Source organism: Drosophila nasuta, chromosome 3 (genome assembly GCF_023558535.2).
Source record: "Drosophila nasuta strain 15112-1781.00 chromosome 3, ASM2355853v1, whole genome shotgun sequence".
Lineage (NCBI taxonomy): Eukaryota > Metazoa > Arthropoda > Insecta > Diptera > Drosophilidae > Drosophila > Drosophila nasuta.
In genome coordinates, this window is record NC_083457.1 from 38,114,490 (window position 1) to 38,135,274 (window position 20,785).

Below are 20,785 nucleotides of genomic sequence, written 5' to 3' on the forward strand. Positions count from 1 at the left end.
TGACGATGATGTTGTTATGGTTGAAACCCCAAAAGGTTGAAGGTAAAACAAAATCAAAAGCAAAACAAAAAGTCCAAATATATAATAAAAAGTCGTGTAGGAAAAAGGTTAAAATCAAAATGATTGCATGTTGTAAGAAGAAAATGTAATATACATACATGAATGTTTGTATACGTATGTATGTATGTGTGTGTGTAAAAAATACCCAACTAAAGTTTTTAGCTAAAAAGAGCTTCGTAAACGAAACAAACGAAATATTTTCCATGGCTTTTGTTTTTTCGCCGAAAATTTCAAAAGAATTTGCATCATGATGACGTTCGCAGCAGTGATTATGACGTTTTTGGGGGCCTTCAGAAAGGGGATCAGGAGGCAAATCTTCAGCTTTAACTGCTGATTTCAACGCATTGGCATTTGATTTGTGTTTTTTTTGCCTTTGTTTTTTTTTTTTTGTTTTGAGGAACCAGCAGCATTTTCAACTTTTCTTTTCTGCGGGCCATTGCGGTTAATTTTTTGTTGTTTTTTATTGTAGGAGCGATTTGAATGCTTTACCAGAAAATTTTAAAGAGCAAAATCATAAATATGCATAAGTAAATGTAAATGTACTTCGAATGTGTATGTGTGTGCTTGTGAAATGATAGCAATAAGCCGGGTATTATCTGAGCAACGATAATTCCCACATTACTGCAAGTTAACAATATAATAAAAAAAAAGTATTTCGATTTGTTGGCACACTTTATGCAGATGAAGTTAATAACGATTTATAAGGGGATGTTGAGCGTGTTTAACGATTTTACAAAGTATGTATGTATTGGGATAAAGTTTGTAATACTTTATAGCGAGGCAAACGATTATAATAAATAAGTATGTATGTATACACTAAAATTATTATAGTATTGGATTGATTAAAAATCATAAATTTCATGTTTAAATGAGTCTTGAGTCAAATAATATATAATATATAAATATAATAATAATATATGTAATACATTAATCAAACCTAGAACTATTCTAATATGAAAAGATACAAATTAACTGATATACAACAAATTAATAAATGTCCAACAATGAAATAAGAAAGGAAATTAAGTTTTAGATAACACATTTCTTTACTGATATATCATAATATAATATATCTAAAGGAATCGATTAAGTGTTAAGTATTATGAGTTTAATCGCAAGTTCTATACTATTACAATATGTGCTTGATTCATAAGTGGTTCTAAATAGAATTAACAAATATATTGTTGCAATTATCATGCAAATTATAGTGAAATCTATGATATTGCAACTACTTCTAGAACATGCAGATTCTCCCAACTCGCTGGCAGATGCTCTCAACAACTGGCAACCTGCATAAATCTGTCATTGCCATATGCTCAACAATCCGTAGCTAAATCCGAATCCCCCTCAATCCAGATTCGCATTTCTCAATTCGCAATTCTAAGTGGGACGCCCACTTTGCAGAGCTGCGAGCGACGCGCATTTCCGCTAATACAAAAATTCAAGTACCTGACGCCCTTTTTGCCAACTTGTATATACAAAAGTATATGTATTTTATTCTCTTTGCTACATACACACAACTAAAGGTCTGTCTGTGTGTGTGTGTGTGCGAGACTTTGTATTTATCTTAAGATGATTCCCTATAGCCAAATCGGAGCAAAGGCAACAGTCAAAAGAGACGCCCGTGTCAAATAGAGGAAACAAGTTGCTGCCAGCTTAAACGAAGGGTTACCTACAGCCAGTCTCAGTCTACATACACACACACACATACACATGTAACAAGTGCCAGCACACACACGTACACATACACAAGCATACTCAGTAGTCCCCCTGTTGGCAGTTGGCGCCTTGGCACTTTGCAGCGACAGCGACAGCGACAGCAACTGAGAAACTATTTCACACACACACATGGACGTACACTTGCCCAGCAACCACATTACAATTTACGACACACACACACACACTCGCTCATACATTGTGAATGCAGCGCGAATAGCGAAACGAAGCAAAAGCAAAAGCAAAAGCAAAGCAAAGCACTGAGAGCATTTGATAGTTGAGCGTCGGCATTGCCGCTCACTAGAAAGCTCCTCGCACACACACATATATTAGCATGCTCTCTCGCTCTCACGTGGCTCTGTTTGCTGGCATTTTGTAGTATGTGGTAGTTGTTGCTGTGCCGTTTGCCGCCTAAAGTAATCAATAAAATTGTTGAGGTGGGTTAGGAAACTGTTACGAAGCTGCCGTTGCCGCTGTCGCTGCCGCCGTCGCTCTTTTGCTCAGACTACGACGTTGGCAGCGACAGCATTAGCAGCAGCAGCAGCAGCACCATCGACGTCGTCGTCGTCTTCGTCAGCGGAAATTGCGCTATTTTAAATAATGTTTATTTTGCGTTTGGACGTCTTTTTGTTTTTTGTTTTGTTGCTGCTGCTACGGGAGCATACTATTTTTTTTTCTTTTTGAGCTTTTGTTATTTGTTATAAATTCACCAGCATGTTAGTGTTGCTATTGCCAAATTGCCAAACATTTCACAATATCTGGTCTAGGGAAAGATGCAAAAACAAGTGAGAGGTGAAAAAGATGCCACAAGGGAAGGGAAGAGTTCAGCAATGTTATTAAAATGCGTGTAGAGTGTGTCGAAAGAGTAGTTTCTAGATATCTCAGATAAGTAGTACGTGGGAATAGTAAGTTAAACAATATTTGGTGACTAGGTCTAGTAAATAAACTGTTGGGAAATATCAATAAATATAACACTTAAGAGTTCAACTGTTTAGTATTAATATTTTAAAAAGATAGAGTTTATTATTACAAATACTTAATGGGGTACTTTTCGAAACATTTTAAAATGCTAAGCAGTTAAGCTAAACATTTCAATTTTTTTTGCGCCCACTTTTTTGCGAAGTAAACAAAAGATGAGGCAACATAACATTAAAAGATCCAACATTTTTTTAAAAAAAGTAAATACTCTAACAAATATGTTAGAGAGTAGAACATATTTCAATTAAGAATTCATTTATAAAGATAGACTTTAGTGAAAAGTCGGCAGGAGTTCATCAACGAATTCAGCTAGACCCCAAAAAAGTAAGCAACCAAACTAATATGATAAAGAGTAGCAAAGAATTCAGTTAAGAATTGAAGTATGCAAAAAAATAAGAAAAAAACCTTTGCACTGGTGAAAAGTAGACAGGAATTCATCAATGAATTCAGCAAGACCCAAAAAAAAGAAGAGTTCTTTTCGCATATTTAAGACTTAGGGTATAGATAAGTGTACTACAAGGAGTAAATATTTGTTCCCTTTTGGCTTAATGGCTTCACTTACAGTAGCGCTTCATCAAGCTCTTCTTGTAGGCGGCGGAACGTTCTGCCGGCTTCAGGCGCATCCTTGTGCGCTCGCAATGCGTCGCTGCATCCTCATCGGACTCGGTGCCGGAGTAGGTGCGTCCACGTCGCCGACTGCTGCTGCAGATGCCTTGATGCGTTGTGGTTGCTTGTGTTGCTGTTGCAATGGCAGCAGCTGCATTGGCTGCTGCTGTGTTTGCACTGCTCAGCGAGAGATCGAGGGGTGAGTCATAGCCATCTTGGTATTGCAATTCCAGCAGCTCCTCGTCATCTGCATCCGCCTCAATGTCCGCATCGGCATCCTCCTCGAGCGTTGTCTCCTCCTCAATGTCCTCGATGTCGCTCATTTGTTGCTGTTGCAGTTGCAGCTGATGCTGCACTTGCAACTCGTTGCTGCTGGTGATGACGCTGCTGCGTTGCAGCTGCTGCTTGCGCTCCCAAAGTATCTTTGACACATCGTCGAGGGTGCTGCGCGTCTTGTCTGGCTCGGATTGATGTTGCTGCTGCTGCTGCTGCCTCAAATGATTGTACAGCACTTTGAACTCGCGACAATCTGTGGCTTCTGCTTCGGTTTCCTCCTCCTGCGATTCCAGCTCAGCTTCTGGCTGCTCAACTATTGTGGCGGGCTGCTCAGCTGGATCCTTGCTGGCTTCCAGTTGGTTTAAGGATTGCACTGGACTTGAACTTGCTGCAGGTCTGGAACTTTCTCGCTCATCTGCTGTCTGCTTGACTTCATCTATGGCACCTTCGATTGCTGTTGTTGCTTCGTTTACTGTTGCTGCTTCTTCGATTGCTGTTGCTCCCACTTCGATAGTTGTTTCTGTTTCAGTTTCTGTTTCCAGCTGCTGCTGCGTCTCCTTGACGCTGGCTGGCGATGTGGGCGATGCCACTGGCGAAGGCGTCGATGTTGGCGTGGGCGTGGCACACTCAGCTGCCGCTGTTGGCGATGCCGCTGGCGACACCGACGATGTGGAGCAGGCAGATGACAGCGACAACAGCGATGATGATGATGATGATGAGCTGGAACTCGAACTGGAGATGGACGATGAGCTGGACAACGAAGATGAGGAGGAGGAGGAGACATTGGAGAGTGCCGCCGTCGCAAAATTGTGCGCCGTGGCGGCCACCAAATGCTGCACCATTATCATTTTAGCAGTTTCTCGTTACGTCGTTACGTTTCACACACAAACACACTACCGAACACACACAGACACAACACCGTTCTACGTCTACGTTTACGTTGCGTTTGGCGTTACGTTGCTGCACATGTTACGTGACGTTGCGACTTTTGAGGTAATTCTTTTGTTTTGTTGCACTTAATTATGCTGCCGGCGCCGCCTGCTGCACTTGAACACATTTTTGTGGCAGGCCATGAAAACTTCTACGCGCTACGTGCAACGCGCAACGTGCAATGCGGAAACGTTACGTTACGTTAATGTAAAGGCAACAACTATTATATATTATTGGTATATATATATGTGTATTTAATATATTTAGCTAGCTTTTATAGCTACGTATTTATTTTTGTTATATTGTATGTTGTTTTGCTTTTAGCGCTTTTGTCGCTTTTCTGCTTTTTGCTGCTGCTGTCAGCCGCGGCACGTCATTTATCTCTTACGGTATCAGCAAAACTAAAATCTAAAGTCAGCACAAAAAGCACTGCCGAGTGTTTATTAGGCGCAAACAAACGTTGCAGGCGGCGACTGCGACGCGACTGCAGCTTGACTGTTGTCGTTTTCGATGCTCAACAACGACAACGACGATGGCGACGTTGACGTTGACGTCGACGTTTCTGGTAAAGCGCGCGCGCGCCCCACTCACAGACACACTGGCACAGACACGAAGTACACATACAAACACACGCACACAGCTGTAGCTGCGAGAGAGACAGGTGGGAAGGCGTAGAAGGCGAGAAACGAAAAACGACACAAAACAAAAAAAATGAGCAAGCGACTGCGACGGCGACTGAATGGGGCTCGCTTGCTCGGCTCGCGCCAACTGGAAGAGCGCGAGCCAACAAAATGTTGTTGGCGCTGCTTATTGCGAAAACGATGTCGGCTTCGCAGTCGCAGTCGCTGCCGCTGCCGCTGTCGTCGCGTCGTGAGCGCGCCAAAATGGCAAAGCAAACGTAACAGTTTTGCGTTTGGGAGAGTAAAAAATGTTTGTCGCTCTCTGCCTGCTGTTTGCTGTTTATGTATGTAAGTTTGTGAGCATGTTGCTGCTGTATGTTTGTAGACGTATTGCAGCTGAACCTATTTATTAGTATGTGTGTGTGTGTGTGTGTGTTTAGGGAAGGGAAGGCGAAGGGGGTTTGTGTGCCACATGCGCATTTGCATTGCATTTCTCCTCAGGGGACAGCAAACAGGACACAGTGGTGCAGTAATAACAACAAACTGATCAAAAAATACATAATAATATAAAATAATTTTATATGCCCAATTATTCTTTAATAATATTGCTAAATTTTTATGTTTTATACACCCCAAACAATATAATTTAAATTATTTTTCGTTAAGTTTGCTGCTTTGTATTTCCTTGCCAAACAAATTCCTCTGACAAGATCCCTAATACACATTCGCACTTACGCAAACTTGCATGCATACTAAACATACACACTCACACATAGAGAGAGTGGAGAGTAGAAATACTGGCTCTCTTGTCTAATAGTTGCTGCGACCCAGACCCAGTGCGTTCACTTCAGTGGAGCAAGTGGCGAGCAATTGCAGCTACTATCTGGGCCCCCAAATGGGTCAGGCCGAGTCAAAAGGGCTGTGCGATCATGGGGGAGCAACAGAGTGTAATAATATGCAAGAGTGTGTGTGTGAGAGAGTACGACAAGTGAGCAGGAGGCGACGTCGTTGCTGCTGCTGCTGCAATAGTCAGTCGTGCAATCGGCACGATTATGACTCAATGCAAGTGTGTGTGAGCGGGCGAGGAAGAGAGCGAGTGAGAGAGCGACCCGACATCCACTGCGAGAGAGTGTGCAAAAGTGCGCTCGCTCTCGCTCTCTACCGACGACGACGACGACGACACCGTTTGACGATGGCAGTAGAGCAAATTTTCACTTTCCGTTTGTTTAGTTGTTGGGGGCCTTTCCATTTACTTGGCAATTGCAATTGTGTGAGATTCTCTCTTCTACACACACACACATACAGCTAGCACATTACGTGTATCTGTGTGTGTGAATATTGCAAATAAAGGAAGCAGAACAAGAGCAGTAGAGAAGATGAAGAAATTGAAGGAAGAGTTTGGCGTTTTGCTTGCATGACGGGGTTGAGGTGGGGAGTGGTGGAAGCCATGGGGAGAACTTTAATGAGGCGGCGGCGTCGGCGACGACGACACAGACATACTTTCGTTAAGCTAGTGTGAGTGCGAAATGAGTCCAATGTACCGAAGGAGGCAACTGGCAGGGGAACACAGACAGCTCCTTTGGCTTCAATACAAACACAAGCACAGACACACACAAGCAGACAGCATAAACGGGAGGGAGATGGAGGGACACAGACACATAGAGCCGTAAAAGAATTTTTTGAAGAGGAAGCGCATTAGGTGGCACTGCTTGTGCTTGTGCTGCTTGGGTTGGGCTCCTTGACTTGACTGTGAATCGGACGAGAGTTGGAACTGCGATTGCGACTGTGACTGTGACTGCGACGGCGAGGGAAGGGGAAGGTGGGTTAAGTTGGTGCTAGGCTTGTGTAGTCGATTCATGTTTCATGTTTTAACAAAAGTCATTGAACAGACGAAGACGACTGCAAATCTACATGGCTCCTACTGCTGTCGCATTGCCCAGACAAACGGTCGATGGTTAGGAAGTGTCGGAAATGTATCGCTTTACTGCTTGCACTCCCCCTCACCCCTTACTCATTCTTCCCCAACTACCCATCAGTTAACAGTTGAGAAAATGATGCGAATCGCCGCGTCATCGGCAACAACGACAACGACGACGATGTCGAGACAACATTTTCGGAGTAAACAGCAGTGAATGACCTCATATCATCTAATACACGCGCCATGCACTCAAACCCAGTTGCTGCTGCTGCTGCTGTTGCTGCTTATTCCCCTTCTTCTTTCCACTAACTGACTAACCTGCAGACTGATGCGCAGCCCAAAAAATCTCTTGCTCTCCCTTTCGCACTTTCGCACTCTGCGTATCTGTCGCTTTGTCGCTCTGTCGATTACGATGGCAACGTCGCGACGTTTGTCAAACTTATTTTCGTGCTTCTCATTCACGCAAAATCAGCAGACTTGTAATTGTTACGGTTTCAACTGCTTTTTTGGGCAAACGATACGAAGAGAGAGAGAGAGAGAGAGAGGGAGGCAGAGAGTAAGTGAAGGAGAGTGAGGAAAGGGATTTTGCTTTACTGATTTGGAGGCGGGCCTCGTTGTTGTTGCTGCTAAGGGGGATCTCTTTGTTTAGCGGTCGGTAATCTGGTCAATGATGTTGGATGTTGGCTGTTGGCTCTTTGTCTGCGCTTCAGGCGCCGCAGGGGGGTTGGGGCGGGGTCACTTGTAGGTTAAACAAGCAAGCGTCCATTTATGATGGCTGACTTGGATTTGGATTCTAATGCTATCAGCGATAAGACAGATAATGCCCCAGCTTGATAGATATACGATTTCAACAATTTTGTGTCGCGCCTCAGGCTCTGAATTGTGATATCAAGAAGGATTTGAGCTTTGTGTGTGAGAGATTTGCAAACACTAAACAAGGATGACAGAGAGAGAGAGAGAGAGAGAAGAAGTCGAGACAATGCAGAATATTTGTGTAAAATATATATGTATATACTATATAATTCGTAAACAAAATAATATGTATGAGATAAGCAGCGAAATGTTGAACTGATTTTATTGGGGTCAAAGGAAATAAGGCGACTTCATTGTGGAGATAAGATTTACTACAACTGATTTTTACGCTTGAAAGTTCAGCAAACACTCAGTGGTTAATTATCAAATAATGATATTTCAAAATACGAACGTATTAAGCTAACTAATTAATTGCTTAATAAAGTATTAAAAAATACTTTTAAAATTTATAGTATATTTGTGGAAATATTTAATCTCTGGAAATTCCAATTTTAAATGTAGTATTTTTAAGAAAGTCAAATATTCTACATTTAAAAACATTGAATTTTCGTTAATGAATTACAAAGAAAAATATTTGATTAAATCTTCACAATTTTAATATTTATAAATTTAAAACATTATGTTATTTTTTTAATGCTCATTAAATTACAAATTTTTAAATTATATATTCCTTTTCTATATTTGAATTTTTAAGCAGATTTATATTAAAATTTTTACTTATATTTTTTAGATTTGTTTTTTTTTTTCGAAAGCCTCTTAATATAGTATATTATATATATATTTATGTATTTAAGACATTTTTGTTTTACGTTTATTAACTATAAAAATATGAAAATTGATTTTGGAAATATTTGAAAATTTAATAAAAAATTTAAATTGTGAATTATGTGATAAAAATTTTTTGATACTTTAATTTATTGAGTATATAACTTGAATCTTCATAAATGAAAAATAATTTTATGTTTCTATTTTTTTCATTAAATTAATTTTCATTTCATTTTTTATTTCAATTGATTAATTTTTTCCATAGATGTTTTTAGATTGTTTCTTTAGTGTAATATTTTTGTCATTGAATTAATTTGGGAATATGTAAAACGCAAGAAAATAATGTTAAGTTAAACATATAAGATTCCATACCACATAAAATTCTAAATGTTATTTGAAATTTTCAATTATAATAAATTGTTTTTTGACATACAGCTTTTATGTTGAATGCATGAATAATTTCTTGAGAAAATCTTCAGCATTATGATCAGAATTAATTGACAAGAACTTCAACTCCTTTCACAAATGACTTCACGAGTCGTGACTCATTAATGCAGAGCAATGTCGAAGATACTTGAAGCTACCAAAAATGTTGCATTTGCAGCTGACAAAATGTTCAGGAAATTTTCGGCGTATTTTTGCCATGATTGTTGCGATAGTTGTTGTTGTTGTAGTTGTTGCAGTAGTTGTATTGGCATTCACCTTTTCATTCAAAAAGTAACTAGCTCAGCAGAAATATTGCCTCACCGCAACAACCTTCAGCGCAACTGTTTCCCCATTTCTTAACAACGTCTAAAAAGAGCCAAACAAAGAAATGGTTGCACACACACAAACACACACACATAAACCTTAAGCGAGTTGAGTTGAGAAGTTAAGTTCAGCTCCAAAAAAAAAAAACACTTTTGCTTTTACTACACAATGCACTTGACCGTCAGCGAAAGACATCGTAATCATCGTCGTCATCATTGTTATAATTAACATTGGACCCCACAACCCAAAAAACGAAACAAGACAAGATAATAAACATTGTCAACTCAACTCTTTGTTGGCCCACGAGGCGTATGAGTAATGTGTGCAATGTGTGTAAGTTGTGTCGTGTCTTGTAACATGGCAATTACAAGTGCTCACCAAATGCTAAAACAGCTAAACTTATGGCCCTGACTTTTATCTCTCTCTCTCTTTCACTCTCTCTCGTTTTTCTTGTTATTAAAGTGAAAAAATTTGCATACATATTTCAGAATTATGCATATGCAATTTTTTGGTTGCAATAGTCGAGTTGTTGGAACTGAATTGTGGTTGGCAGACAATCGCCCAGGATAATGGCTGAAATGTGTCTTACGAGCACTGAGAGTTTTATGCGTTTTAATTAAAGCTCAACGAAATCGAAAGCCATCAGACAATCCAGACGACCAAATGACAACAGACTCGCATTAAATGTGTGTGTTGTTCAAAGGAAATAGCTGATGTTGCAGCTGATTTGCTGTTGTTGTCGTCGTTGTTGTTGTTGGCCATCATTTTGACCAGTGCTTTTCCACTTGCACTTGACAACGAAAATGCCACAACAGAGTAGCAGCAAAGTAAAAAAAAAAAACACAAACACATACAGCAGAAATTGCTAGCAAAAGAAAAACTCGTCAGCAGAAAAGAAAAATAAAGAGAGAGAGAGACCAGATAAAAAAAAGAAAAACCACAAACAATGGCATCCTACTTTTGGCCACAACAAGTCGCTCATACGCCCCGTTGGCCCGTTAGCCCGTTGGCATTGTTTTGTGGCGCGCAGATTTTCCTTTCTTTCGTTCGCCGTTCGACGTTCGGCCGCCGCATGTTGCACTTGCACTTTCTTTTTTGCATTATGGCGTGTGGAAAAACTTTCGATTTTCTCGCATTTAAAAACAAAAACAAAATGCAGCAACAGCAGCAGCAGCAAATTATTTTTACTTTTGCTGCAAAGAAAATGAAAGCGAGAAGTGCAACAACACAGCGCGTCAGCTAAATAGACGACTCACTCCTAACTTACTTAAATATATGTATATGTATATATCTCTGTGTGTGGACAGGGAAAACTGCATTGGGGGTTTTCTTCTTTGTTTCTTTCTTTCTTTCGCCGGCGTCCTAAATTGAAAAGCTGTCTCTAGGGAGTTTGAGGCGCCCGAGAGAAGTTATTATGATTGCCTGCTTGATTTTATTACAACCACTTGAGGGTCTCAAGTGGTCTCCACGCCCCAAAGACATGTTGCATGGCCAGTGGCAGGCGGCAACAGAATAACGGAATAACGTAATAAAGTAATGCATTCGCATACTCAAATGCAAAAATGAAGAAAAAAAATCCGAATAGAACTTTGAGCTGACAAAGAATGAAGCAATTTAGCTTGGGTTGGATGACGCCCAACTCGTTGCTTTGTGTGTTCCTTGTTTTGATTTTGGCTGAGATAATTCTGCAGCATGTTTTTTGGAAAATTTCGAGAAATTTTCTTGTTTTGGCAGAGCAAATTCTTTTGGAAATTCTAATAAAAGATAATTAGCTTCTAGACAAATTCTTTAATTTGTTCTACTTTAACATTGTTATTTGAATTGAAAATTCTAATAAATGATATTGTTTGGAATTTTTTCATTTTACAGCTCATCTTCGAATTTAGCTAAGTATTTATTACTATTTATTATATAAATTATAATGGCTTTATATTTATTTAATTATTCTATATCTGAATCTTTATAAAAACTTTTGTCTTTCAATCTTTCAGAATTTCCATACCAAAATTTTATTATTTCCTTTTTAATTATCAAATTTTATTTAAATTAATATATCTTTATAAATATTTTAAATATTTCTCAGATATTTATTCCTCTTATCTGATTATTCAAACAAATTTTTAGCCTTTTCGATTTTTTTTGGTAAATTTGCACTGATTAATTCGAGTTTACCAAAAAAAGAAAAAACCATAAATATTTCTAATATTTTCTTTAAAATTAAGCTTGGCTACTTCATTATAGTTATCTTTATTATTACTTTTTGCCAAGCTATTTATCAATGTCAGCCAATTTTGTTCTATTCGTAGCAACTTTATTATTATAATTTGTTGCCAAATTATTTAAATATTTATTTAAATTTATAATTTCTATATCGTCCGCCACTTTCCTTAAATTCTAATAATTTTGTGAGCTTTTATTGTACGATTATTATTATCGTAATATTATTATTTAATATTTTAATTTAAAAAAAATCTTATAAGCAAATTCAAATTCAAAGTCTACTACTTTTCTGAAATTCTTATAGTTTTTTCAACTTTTGTTATATGTTTACTTTCGAAATTTTCTTAAATTGCACTAATTTTGTCAACTTTTACAATATGCTTTGATTTGTGTGTTTTTTTGGCCTTTTGCATAAACGCTCCAATTACTTAAGAAATCATATTGATTTAGAGGGTTGTTGGTTCGATGTTGGCTAAAGCTAAAAGCAACGGTAACTGCAACGGTCACGTGCAGCGGCAGCGGCAGCGGCAGAAATTGCAGTTTTGCCAGCGACAACGTGAAAATCATGATTTTTCTAACCGACTTTGCCAGGTTGGATGACTTCAGTTGCAAGTTGCATTTGTATGCATCGCCGGTCATTCATAATGAAAGTGAATTTCGCATAGTTTTTCTTTCCTTGGCCAACAACAGCAATAACAACAACAACAACATTTATCCGTATGTTCGAGTATCTGGCTAATTTCTAATGCTGTCTCTCTACTCTTTTCTCTCTCTCATGCTCACACTCTCTCTATCTCTCTCCCTCTCTTCAAGTCTGTGGCTGTGTAAGCAGTAAAAAAAAAAAAAAAAGAAATAAACCAGTTGGAGTAACTTGTTGGCCAACTCGCCTGTCTGTCTGTCTTTCAGTTTGCTTGGCGGCTGCTTTTGGCATCGTCATCATCATCGTGTCGTGAGGCAAGCACTCGACTCGGCCCTGGTAACACTGACTGACTAACTGACTGACTTCTTGGCCATGCGGCGAAAACGTAAACAGCCAAAGCGGCCAAAGGAAATCACTGGCAAAAAGAAAACTTTAGCTCTTAGAGTTCGCAACTCTTCGACTTCGATGTCTGCCACATGTGGCAGCGGCCGGTTTCACATACGAGTACATACGTTTGCGATGCTATCGATATTTTACTTTTGATTTTCCCAACCAACATTTTGGCCCGTTTCTTAGCTTGACTTCTTCGCCTTCTTCTTCGTCTTCTTCTTCTGCCTAGCTAGCAAGCCGGAAAGTATTTATTTTAATTAACGAATGGCGCTGAAGTGTTGATCGTCGATTGTTGAATGTTGACTGTGGACTCTCTGCGGACTGTCGAATGTTGCATGTGCAAACTCGACCATCAAATAGTATATTCGATTGTTGTTTCTATGATTTCCGAAAGCTATCAATTTGATTTGTTTGACCTGAACTTTCGCTTCGCGTCGAAAGGATGTTATTACTTGCCTTCCCAAAATAAGTCAAGTTAAAAGTGAGATTTACCAAAAATACAACTCTTTGGGCTTTGTATACTTTTTTTTAAATAATAAACTATTGAACTACAATTATTACCTTTTTATTTCAGAGATTTAAAAGTAAGATCTTTGTTTTTTTTTTTTTATCAGTGACATACACAAATTCAAATCATTTTAATTCTTTTAAGAATTGTGTTATTAATTCTCTTCTATCGTGAAATATGAAACAAAATGCTAACATTAATTTAAATAATATATTTCTGCAAAAATAAAATACAGTTTTCTAATATAAACCTTAAATATACTTGAAGAAAATAAGCTTTAAAAATTATCCCAACTAATTTGAATTGCGAATTTTGAAAGCAAACTATTCTATGTTGAATTCTATGTGGATTACATGTGGATTACATGTGGATTACATGTGGATCGTATGTGGATTACATGTGGATCGTATGTTTACTACTTGTGGATCATATGTGGACTACACGTGGATCATGTGTGGGTCGTATGTGGATCTTATTTGTATAGCTAAGATTTATCCGAAAAAAATAATTTTAATACGTTTAATTTAAATAATCTTCTATTTTGAGATGGTTTTAAACATAAAATATGTATCAAAACGAACTCTAATAATATAACTAACATTCGTTTCGAAACAATTCGGAAATCAAATGCAACTGGAAGCTAAATCTTCAACCCAAATCGTGTATCTTCCATCAGCTGCTACTGTTTGTTGCCTTGAGTCGAAGGTCGCCTTAGTTAATCCACAATCTTTCGTCTAACACGATGATATTTTTAGAAATAAATTGATTTCGAATTTTACTCATAATTAAGTGTGCAAGCGCCATAAAAATACGTTTTAATTTATTTAATAATAATTGCGGTTCGGTTGCATCCCCTTTTGAGTAGCAAAGAAAAAAAAACTATTGTTTCTAAGTCATATGGAAATGCAACAGCGAACAACAAATAACAACAGCCAAAGCAAACAGTGAAACGTTTCTCGAAGTCTCCGACCAAAAGTTGATTAAACTGCACAATAACAAACGACAACAACAACAATTTTCAAGTTCAACACAATGAATATAAATTTGAAAGAGCACTGTTGCTGGAAATTTTCCAAAATACATATCTATTTATCTATGTGTTGGTGTGTGTGTAACAACAAAAGATGCAGCTGCAATAGCAACAAGAACAACAACAACAACAACAACAGCAACAAGATAAATATGATGAAGCATTAATTAACATAATTCTCACACATTATCAAGCGTTCGCCTGATTAGTACCTATAAAGAAAATATACACAAAAAAAACGGCAACTGAGAAACTGCTAATATATTAACTAAAAGTTTAAATCAAATGCAATCCAACTGCAAAATTATGTGTGTGTATTAAAACGCACTATTTTCATTTTCATTCGATACCCTGTAAAATGCGAGTGGTATCTGTATCAACTAAAAATTTAATTATTATAAAATCTGTACTTCATCACTTTTGGTTCATATGGGGAAATATGTGTTCAATGTGGATGGTATGTGTGGATGGTATGTGGAATTTAAGGTAAATAAAATGTGAGTCATGCGTAGTTCAATCTTAGTCTACAATATGAAATGTGGATCCCATGTGGATCCCATGTGGATCATATGTGGATCGCAAGTGGATCTTATTTTAATAGAATATAATTACGCTTCATGCTAAATATTCAATTGCCATAGTTGTATATTTAAATTAAATGTAGATCCGATGTGGATTCATTGTGGATTATATGTGGATGGTATTTTATTGAAATGTAAATTACATCTAGTTTACATTGTGAATAAAACGTGTATTATATGTGGATCACATGTTCCAATTGCATAGTTAGCTTTTGTGGAATGCATGTGGATTGTATGTGCATTTTACTTCAATGAATTGCATAGTTTGTGCGTTTGTGTATTGCATGTGGAGCTTATATATCTACATACATCATACATCATTGGTAATGTATATGAAAATAGATCAATTCGTAATGCTTTAAAAATCATTCATTTCTGAAAACTATCATTTACAGGGTATCTGGCCAGTCACCCCAACTGGCACGTAGTGTTGCCTTACTTGTTTTGGTTTTGGTTTTTGTTGTTTGTTTACGTGTTTTATTGAAAAAGATTTTCAATGCCATTATTGTGCATGTCTGTCTATCTGTGTGTATCAGTGTGTGTGCATGAGCGTATGTGTGTGTGTGTAAGTTGTAAATGCAAGCAAAGCAAACGTCCGTCTAACTGTACGACCGTCAACCGCAGACATTGGGACAGAGAAGACAGAGACGACAGGCATTAGAGGCGTCGGCAGACGGCGGCCACTGACGTTGACGCTGCTGTTGACGCTGCAGTTGGCGCTGGCGTTGACAGCAGCAGCGACTGCAACTGAAGCAGCAAAAGCCAAAGCAAAAGCCAAAGCAATAGTGAACGAAGCTGATGGCGACAGCTCATCCGCTCGACGTTATGCTAGTAACTGACACTAACTTTGTACATCACATAAACCTAGATGTGCAATATAGTGGTGACTAGTCTAATACATCTATAAAGTTTAGGAAATTTTGCAATCGATTTAGTTTTTAATCAACTGATAAGACTTATGGTATTTCATTCAAAGAAATAGCAGTTAAATTTATTAATAAATTTAAATTTTACATCTTCAAATTTTATCTAATGTGTCGGACTAACTTCTCTAAAAAATATCCTAACGATTTTAAATTATATATGTTCCATCTATATCTAAATTTCATTTTAATTGATTGAATTTTAGCTTAAGAAAATCCCACATGTATTTTAGGACTTTAAAAAATATACTTATAATTATTCGGTTCTTATGATCGTTTGACATTAAGAGAAGAAGTTTTTAGTACCGGAAATTTCTATGATCTTATTATAATAATAAACTCGTATTACTTATGCTTTCTACATCCGATAAAAAGTTGATAGTTTGTCGATAAGTTGTATAAAAATAGTTGAAACAAGTTATACAAAAGAAATATTTCCTAAGCTATAGAATTTAAAGCATTTAAAGAAAGAGTCTAGAGTTTAAATCATCAGGTTTTGATCAATATTTAAATTGGATAGTTTTTTGTTTTGTATAACCTTTTGAATGGTATAATGAATTAGTTGAATGGAATAGTTTATGTTAATTTCATATTCAACTTGTTAGGTAAGCAGTTCCATTAAAAAAAAGTTGAATAGAAAATATTTGCTAAATTCGTGGAATTATATGAAAGTGACAAGAAATACTAATGAAAATATATTTGGGTCACTTTTACTATTTATTTCGGAAATACTAAAAAAGGATGTTGCAGCTTAAAGTAGACATTAGTTTCCCTGCTATCAACACTGATAAAGCTGCCCTCGTTGTTGGTTATCTTAAGCCAGTGTTATTATAAAAGAAAATCAAAATAAAAAAAAAAACTAAACGTGTGCTTTGAAGAAAGTTTTTTGCAGCGACATGGATGGCCGGCAGCCGCAAATTGATCGTGCAATAATTACTGCATAGCTTGCTAGTTGCAAGTTGCAAGCTGACGATGATGAAGTTGCTGCTGCTGCTGTTGCTGCAAATGGAAAGCAACGAGAGGGAAAGTGTTTGCCACACTATTGGCAGTTTTCATTTTCCATGGCATGCTGCTAATAATACCAATCGTAATGCCGCATAATACACACACTCTCACACGCACTCACACAAACACACACACACTCATTCGCACAGTCGCACACACACACACACACATTCACACGGAGGCAATTGCAAATTCACATGCATTCATTGGCATTGAAACGAGACGTTGAGTTGAGGGAGACGCATTTAGCGAGAGGGGGAGGGTGGGAGAGAGAGAGACGTATAATGACAAACGGCAATACGGTAGCCTAAGTGAGATCGATCTACAACTACAACAACGGCAGCAACTACAACTACAACTACAAAAACAACAGCAACAACAACTAAAACAAGCGAACGTCAGCGTCAAATTTGCACAAACGGCGAACTGCAAACTGCAAAACTGCAAACGACATTCAACCAATAGAAGTCAAAGTTCTGAGAGAAGGCGACAGATAACACGTCACTTGACTCGAATGGGGACATGGACAACATGCGTGCTCTGCGCCCCCCTCTCCTCTTCAACCACCTCTTCTTCCTCCCATTCGCAACCCGAACATTCGCCACTCGACGACTGTCGACAAGTCAGCGACGTGCATCGGAATCGGAATCGTCGTTAGCAGCGACGTCGCAGTCGCAGCGCTGCAAACTGCGCTAGCACTAGTTGCACCTCCCCCGACTTCCTCTTCTCCACTTCTTATGCTTCGTTCCCAGTTCTATGTTGCGTTCGTTTTTTTTTGGTTTCTCGCGCACATTGTTTATTTTGTTTTATTTTATAGAATTGTTGCTGTTGCTGTTGCATGTTGCAACGGGTTGGCCGAAAACAGTTGGCAGAGGGAGAGGTAAAGGGGTCTTTTGACTTTTTCGCTTTTGCTGGCGTTTATGGTTGTGACTACTTGCCTATCTATCGGCAGCAAAAACAATTTTCAATTTAATTTGTTGCTGCCATTGTTGCTTTAACTTGTTGTTCGACAATTGCTGTTGTTGTTGTTGCTACTGCTGTTTGTTTGTTTGCAGTTCTCAATGCAGTTGTGCAGCAAGACAACCAAACTAAACGCCGATTTCGATTATTGGCAACGACAACGGGTGCTTTTAGCAGGTTTGGCCAACAATCTCGACAAACAATATCGAATTTCACTCTCGATTTTGTTTTTATTGACTAGAAAGTGATAATGCCATTATTGGTGCACTTTAATTATCAATCTACCCTGTAATGCCTTTTTTTTAGTAAAAGTTGAATTGTGGTATTTTTGTTGTTGTAAATAATTTACTCCTCAATCTGCAGTCAGTATTCAATTGACTGCTGGCAGAGTCAAATAGTACTAAAAATGGACACACTTAAAATGGCGGAAATTCGGACACTCAAAAAAATGTAGTCCATGTTATTTGTGTTATCGATAAATAGTGAAAGTGACAGTTATTGATGTTGTAAATCTTAATCGAAAGGTTTTGTCGCTGCCAATAAATTGTAATTGAAATCGAAGCGAAGCGAATCACCCTGTAATTGCAGCTAACGCACGTTTACTCATACGCACACATATGTACACACACTTGCATACATATTCACATGCATTTTATTTGCTTAGGCATATTTTTAATTTGCGAGGAAGGAGAACAAATAATGAGAACTGCGCTCACACAACGCCAGCAGCAGCAGCACAAGAAGAAGAAGAAGCAGACAAAAACTCACTCACGCTGTGAATTGCTGTTGTTATTGTTGGTGTAAAGAACGAATAAAACGAATGTACTAAGTGAGCGAGCAACTGACGCGAGCGCTGCACAAATGAGAGAATGAGAATGAGAGAGCAAGTGAGCGAGTATGAGTATAAATAATAATAGCAACAAAATTTCCTTTTCTAGGTCTAGGCCAGATGCACAATTACATTCTAAAATATGCACATACAATCTATGTATGAATGTGCGAATGTAGACATATCTATATGTATGCATGTGTGTGTGTGTGTGTCTATTAGTCTCCCGAATCCACATACATATAAACTTGACAATCGCTCGAGTGCTGCCTGCACTTGATTGTGAATATATGCACATTGTTATAGGGCCGCCGATCTGGATATAAGTACGATTATATCGCTTCCATGTGCCATTAATTGCTGCATGTATAATTTAGGTTTTCCCCTTTTTCCTTAAAACACGCCCAGTTGTCAGTTGACTGCAGTCGTATTTTGGCCGCCTGTTAAGACCCTATAAATATTAATATATTTACAAGTGCTGTACTACATACTATATGTATGTATTCACACATCGCAGCCGGATTTTCGATGCACACGTTCTCGTCGTCGTCGTCGTCATCAGACATATCCGCCTAATATTTCTGCAGTTGTTCTCGCTATCGCTTTCTCGTTCTTTCATTCACTCGTTCTCGTTGTTGTTGCTGTTGTTCTTGTTCTTGTTCTTACGCATGCAATTTTCGCTTTCAGTTTTGCGTGCGTTGTCTTTGTGTGTGTTTATTCTTTTTTGAAGGACAGACAGTCTATGTCTATGCTTGGGTGTCGATCTGAATACCGACCAACGCCTGTCTTGCCTGCCTCATGGTGTCGCCACAGTCTCTTTGCCCCATACATTATTATTTCACATTCTCTCTACGCATTATCCGCAATATGCGTTGGAATGGCATATGACAATCTGACAAATCTGACAATCACAATCGCAATCGTCATCGTAATCGTTATCTTAACCATTATTGTCAATGTGCAAGTCAAGTCTGTGGGCTTCTATTGCAAGCTCACGACATGTTATGTAAATTGAAAAAGATGCTCAAAAGTTGACATTGAATTCTTGGTGAATTAAATCATGATTCACACACACACACACACAGAGTTCAAATTAACGCCGAAAATACTGTGGAATTAATGAGTAATATCTTGCTGCATTTGCGCACATTTTTAGAGAATTTAATTAGACAGCATTTGAATATAATTAGATTATATGACGTATACGTAATATTTGTTGAATTTCACTAGAATAGAACTTCCTGAAAACCGACTGCTGGTTGTTAAGCTTAAGAGTATAGAAATTTATTAGAAATTTATTCGTAATTTCGAATTACAAACAAATCGTTTACAATTGTGTTATTTTAAGTAATTCCCTGAAGTTCTCGTTACAAACTAACGAGTGACTGTTGTAACGAGCAGTTTGCCCCAATTTGAGTAATCGTATCGCATAGAAAATATTACGAATCCGCCATATAGTACATGCCAATTAGTCGTCCGCATACGACACAGATACGTTTACGATACTTTTCCGCTCATTTTCCTCATTTGCTGAATCGCAATTTTCTTTCGTGTTATAAACGTCTATCATGCATATCCGTTTTCCCAGATACAACACGAACTAAAATGGGTGTGAGTGTATGTGTGTGTGTGTTCGTGAACAGCGGCACGATTTGAAGACCATAAAGATCCGCAGTTCCCCAGACACAGCGAGATGTAGATATATCTATTAGATATAGTCGCTGTTGTCTGTGCTGGATGACTGATTATGGCAAAGATGCTGCATCGTGAATGCGAATGCGAATGTGAGTGGGAGGTGGAAATGAAAGAAGAAGAAGACGAAGAGGAAGGTAGAACTGTGGAACTGTCTGCCAGGCAGGAGGTGATAATTAGGGGCACACGCTACTTGACACATGCGTGTTTACAGCATGTGTGTGTGTGTGTGCTTGCATATTTATTGAATGTTTGCCAATGGGTCACAGAAATTGTGCAAAGCAAGAACTGCCCTCAAAAATGTTTGCTCAAAGACGGAAAATGGATATGCAAACAAGAAGCAACAAAAATCAAAAGCATTCTTTTTATTTTGCTTTTTGTTTTTGTATTTTTGTATAATGAAGCGCCTCGCACCAATGAAAGCAAAGCGACTGCGACGCAGGCAGAGATAGCGACTGCGACGCATCTAAGTTTTTTGTGTTATTTGTACAGACATTTGTTGTGGCGGGGCAAAGGAGAGCTTTCGCAGACTCTCGCAAAGCGGGCTGTGTATTTGTGTGTTTGCCTTGCTGCTG

At 38.2% G+C, this 20,785-nt stretch overlaps 1 protein-coding gene and 1 long non-coding RNA gene across 3 annotated transcripts in view; both read right to left on the bottom strand.

Moving 5' to 3' along the window:
- The window catches only part of LOC132788494 (ecdysone-induced protein 74EF), a 49,562-nt gene that overhangs the window by 15,371 nt on the left and 13,406 nt on the right, over positions 1 to 20,785 (bottom strand). The window contains exon 1 of one of the 2 annotated variants that reach the window (XM_060795933.1): positions 3,317 to 5,075. The exons of the other annotated variant lie outside the window; for it this stretch is intronic. Within the exon in view, the coding sequence (XP_060651916.1) occupies positions 3,317 to 4,484 (1,168 nt within the window). The 5' untranslated portion in view covers positions 4,485 to 5,075. Of the gene's footprint in view, positions 1 to 3,316; positions 5,076 to 20,785 lie in introns of those variants that run through there. 2 annotated transcript variants of the gene reach the window in all.
- LOC132788495 (uncharacterized) lies at positions 17,498 to 19,778 on the bottom strand. The gene is made up of 2 exons (XR_009632632.1): positions 18,499 to 19,778; positions 17,498 to 18,452 (listed from the first exon to the last, which is right to left on the bottom strand). It is a non-coding gene; the product is annotated as an uncharacterized LOC132788495 (long non-coding RNA).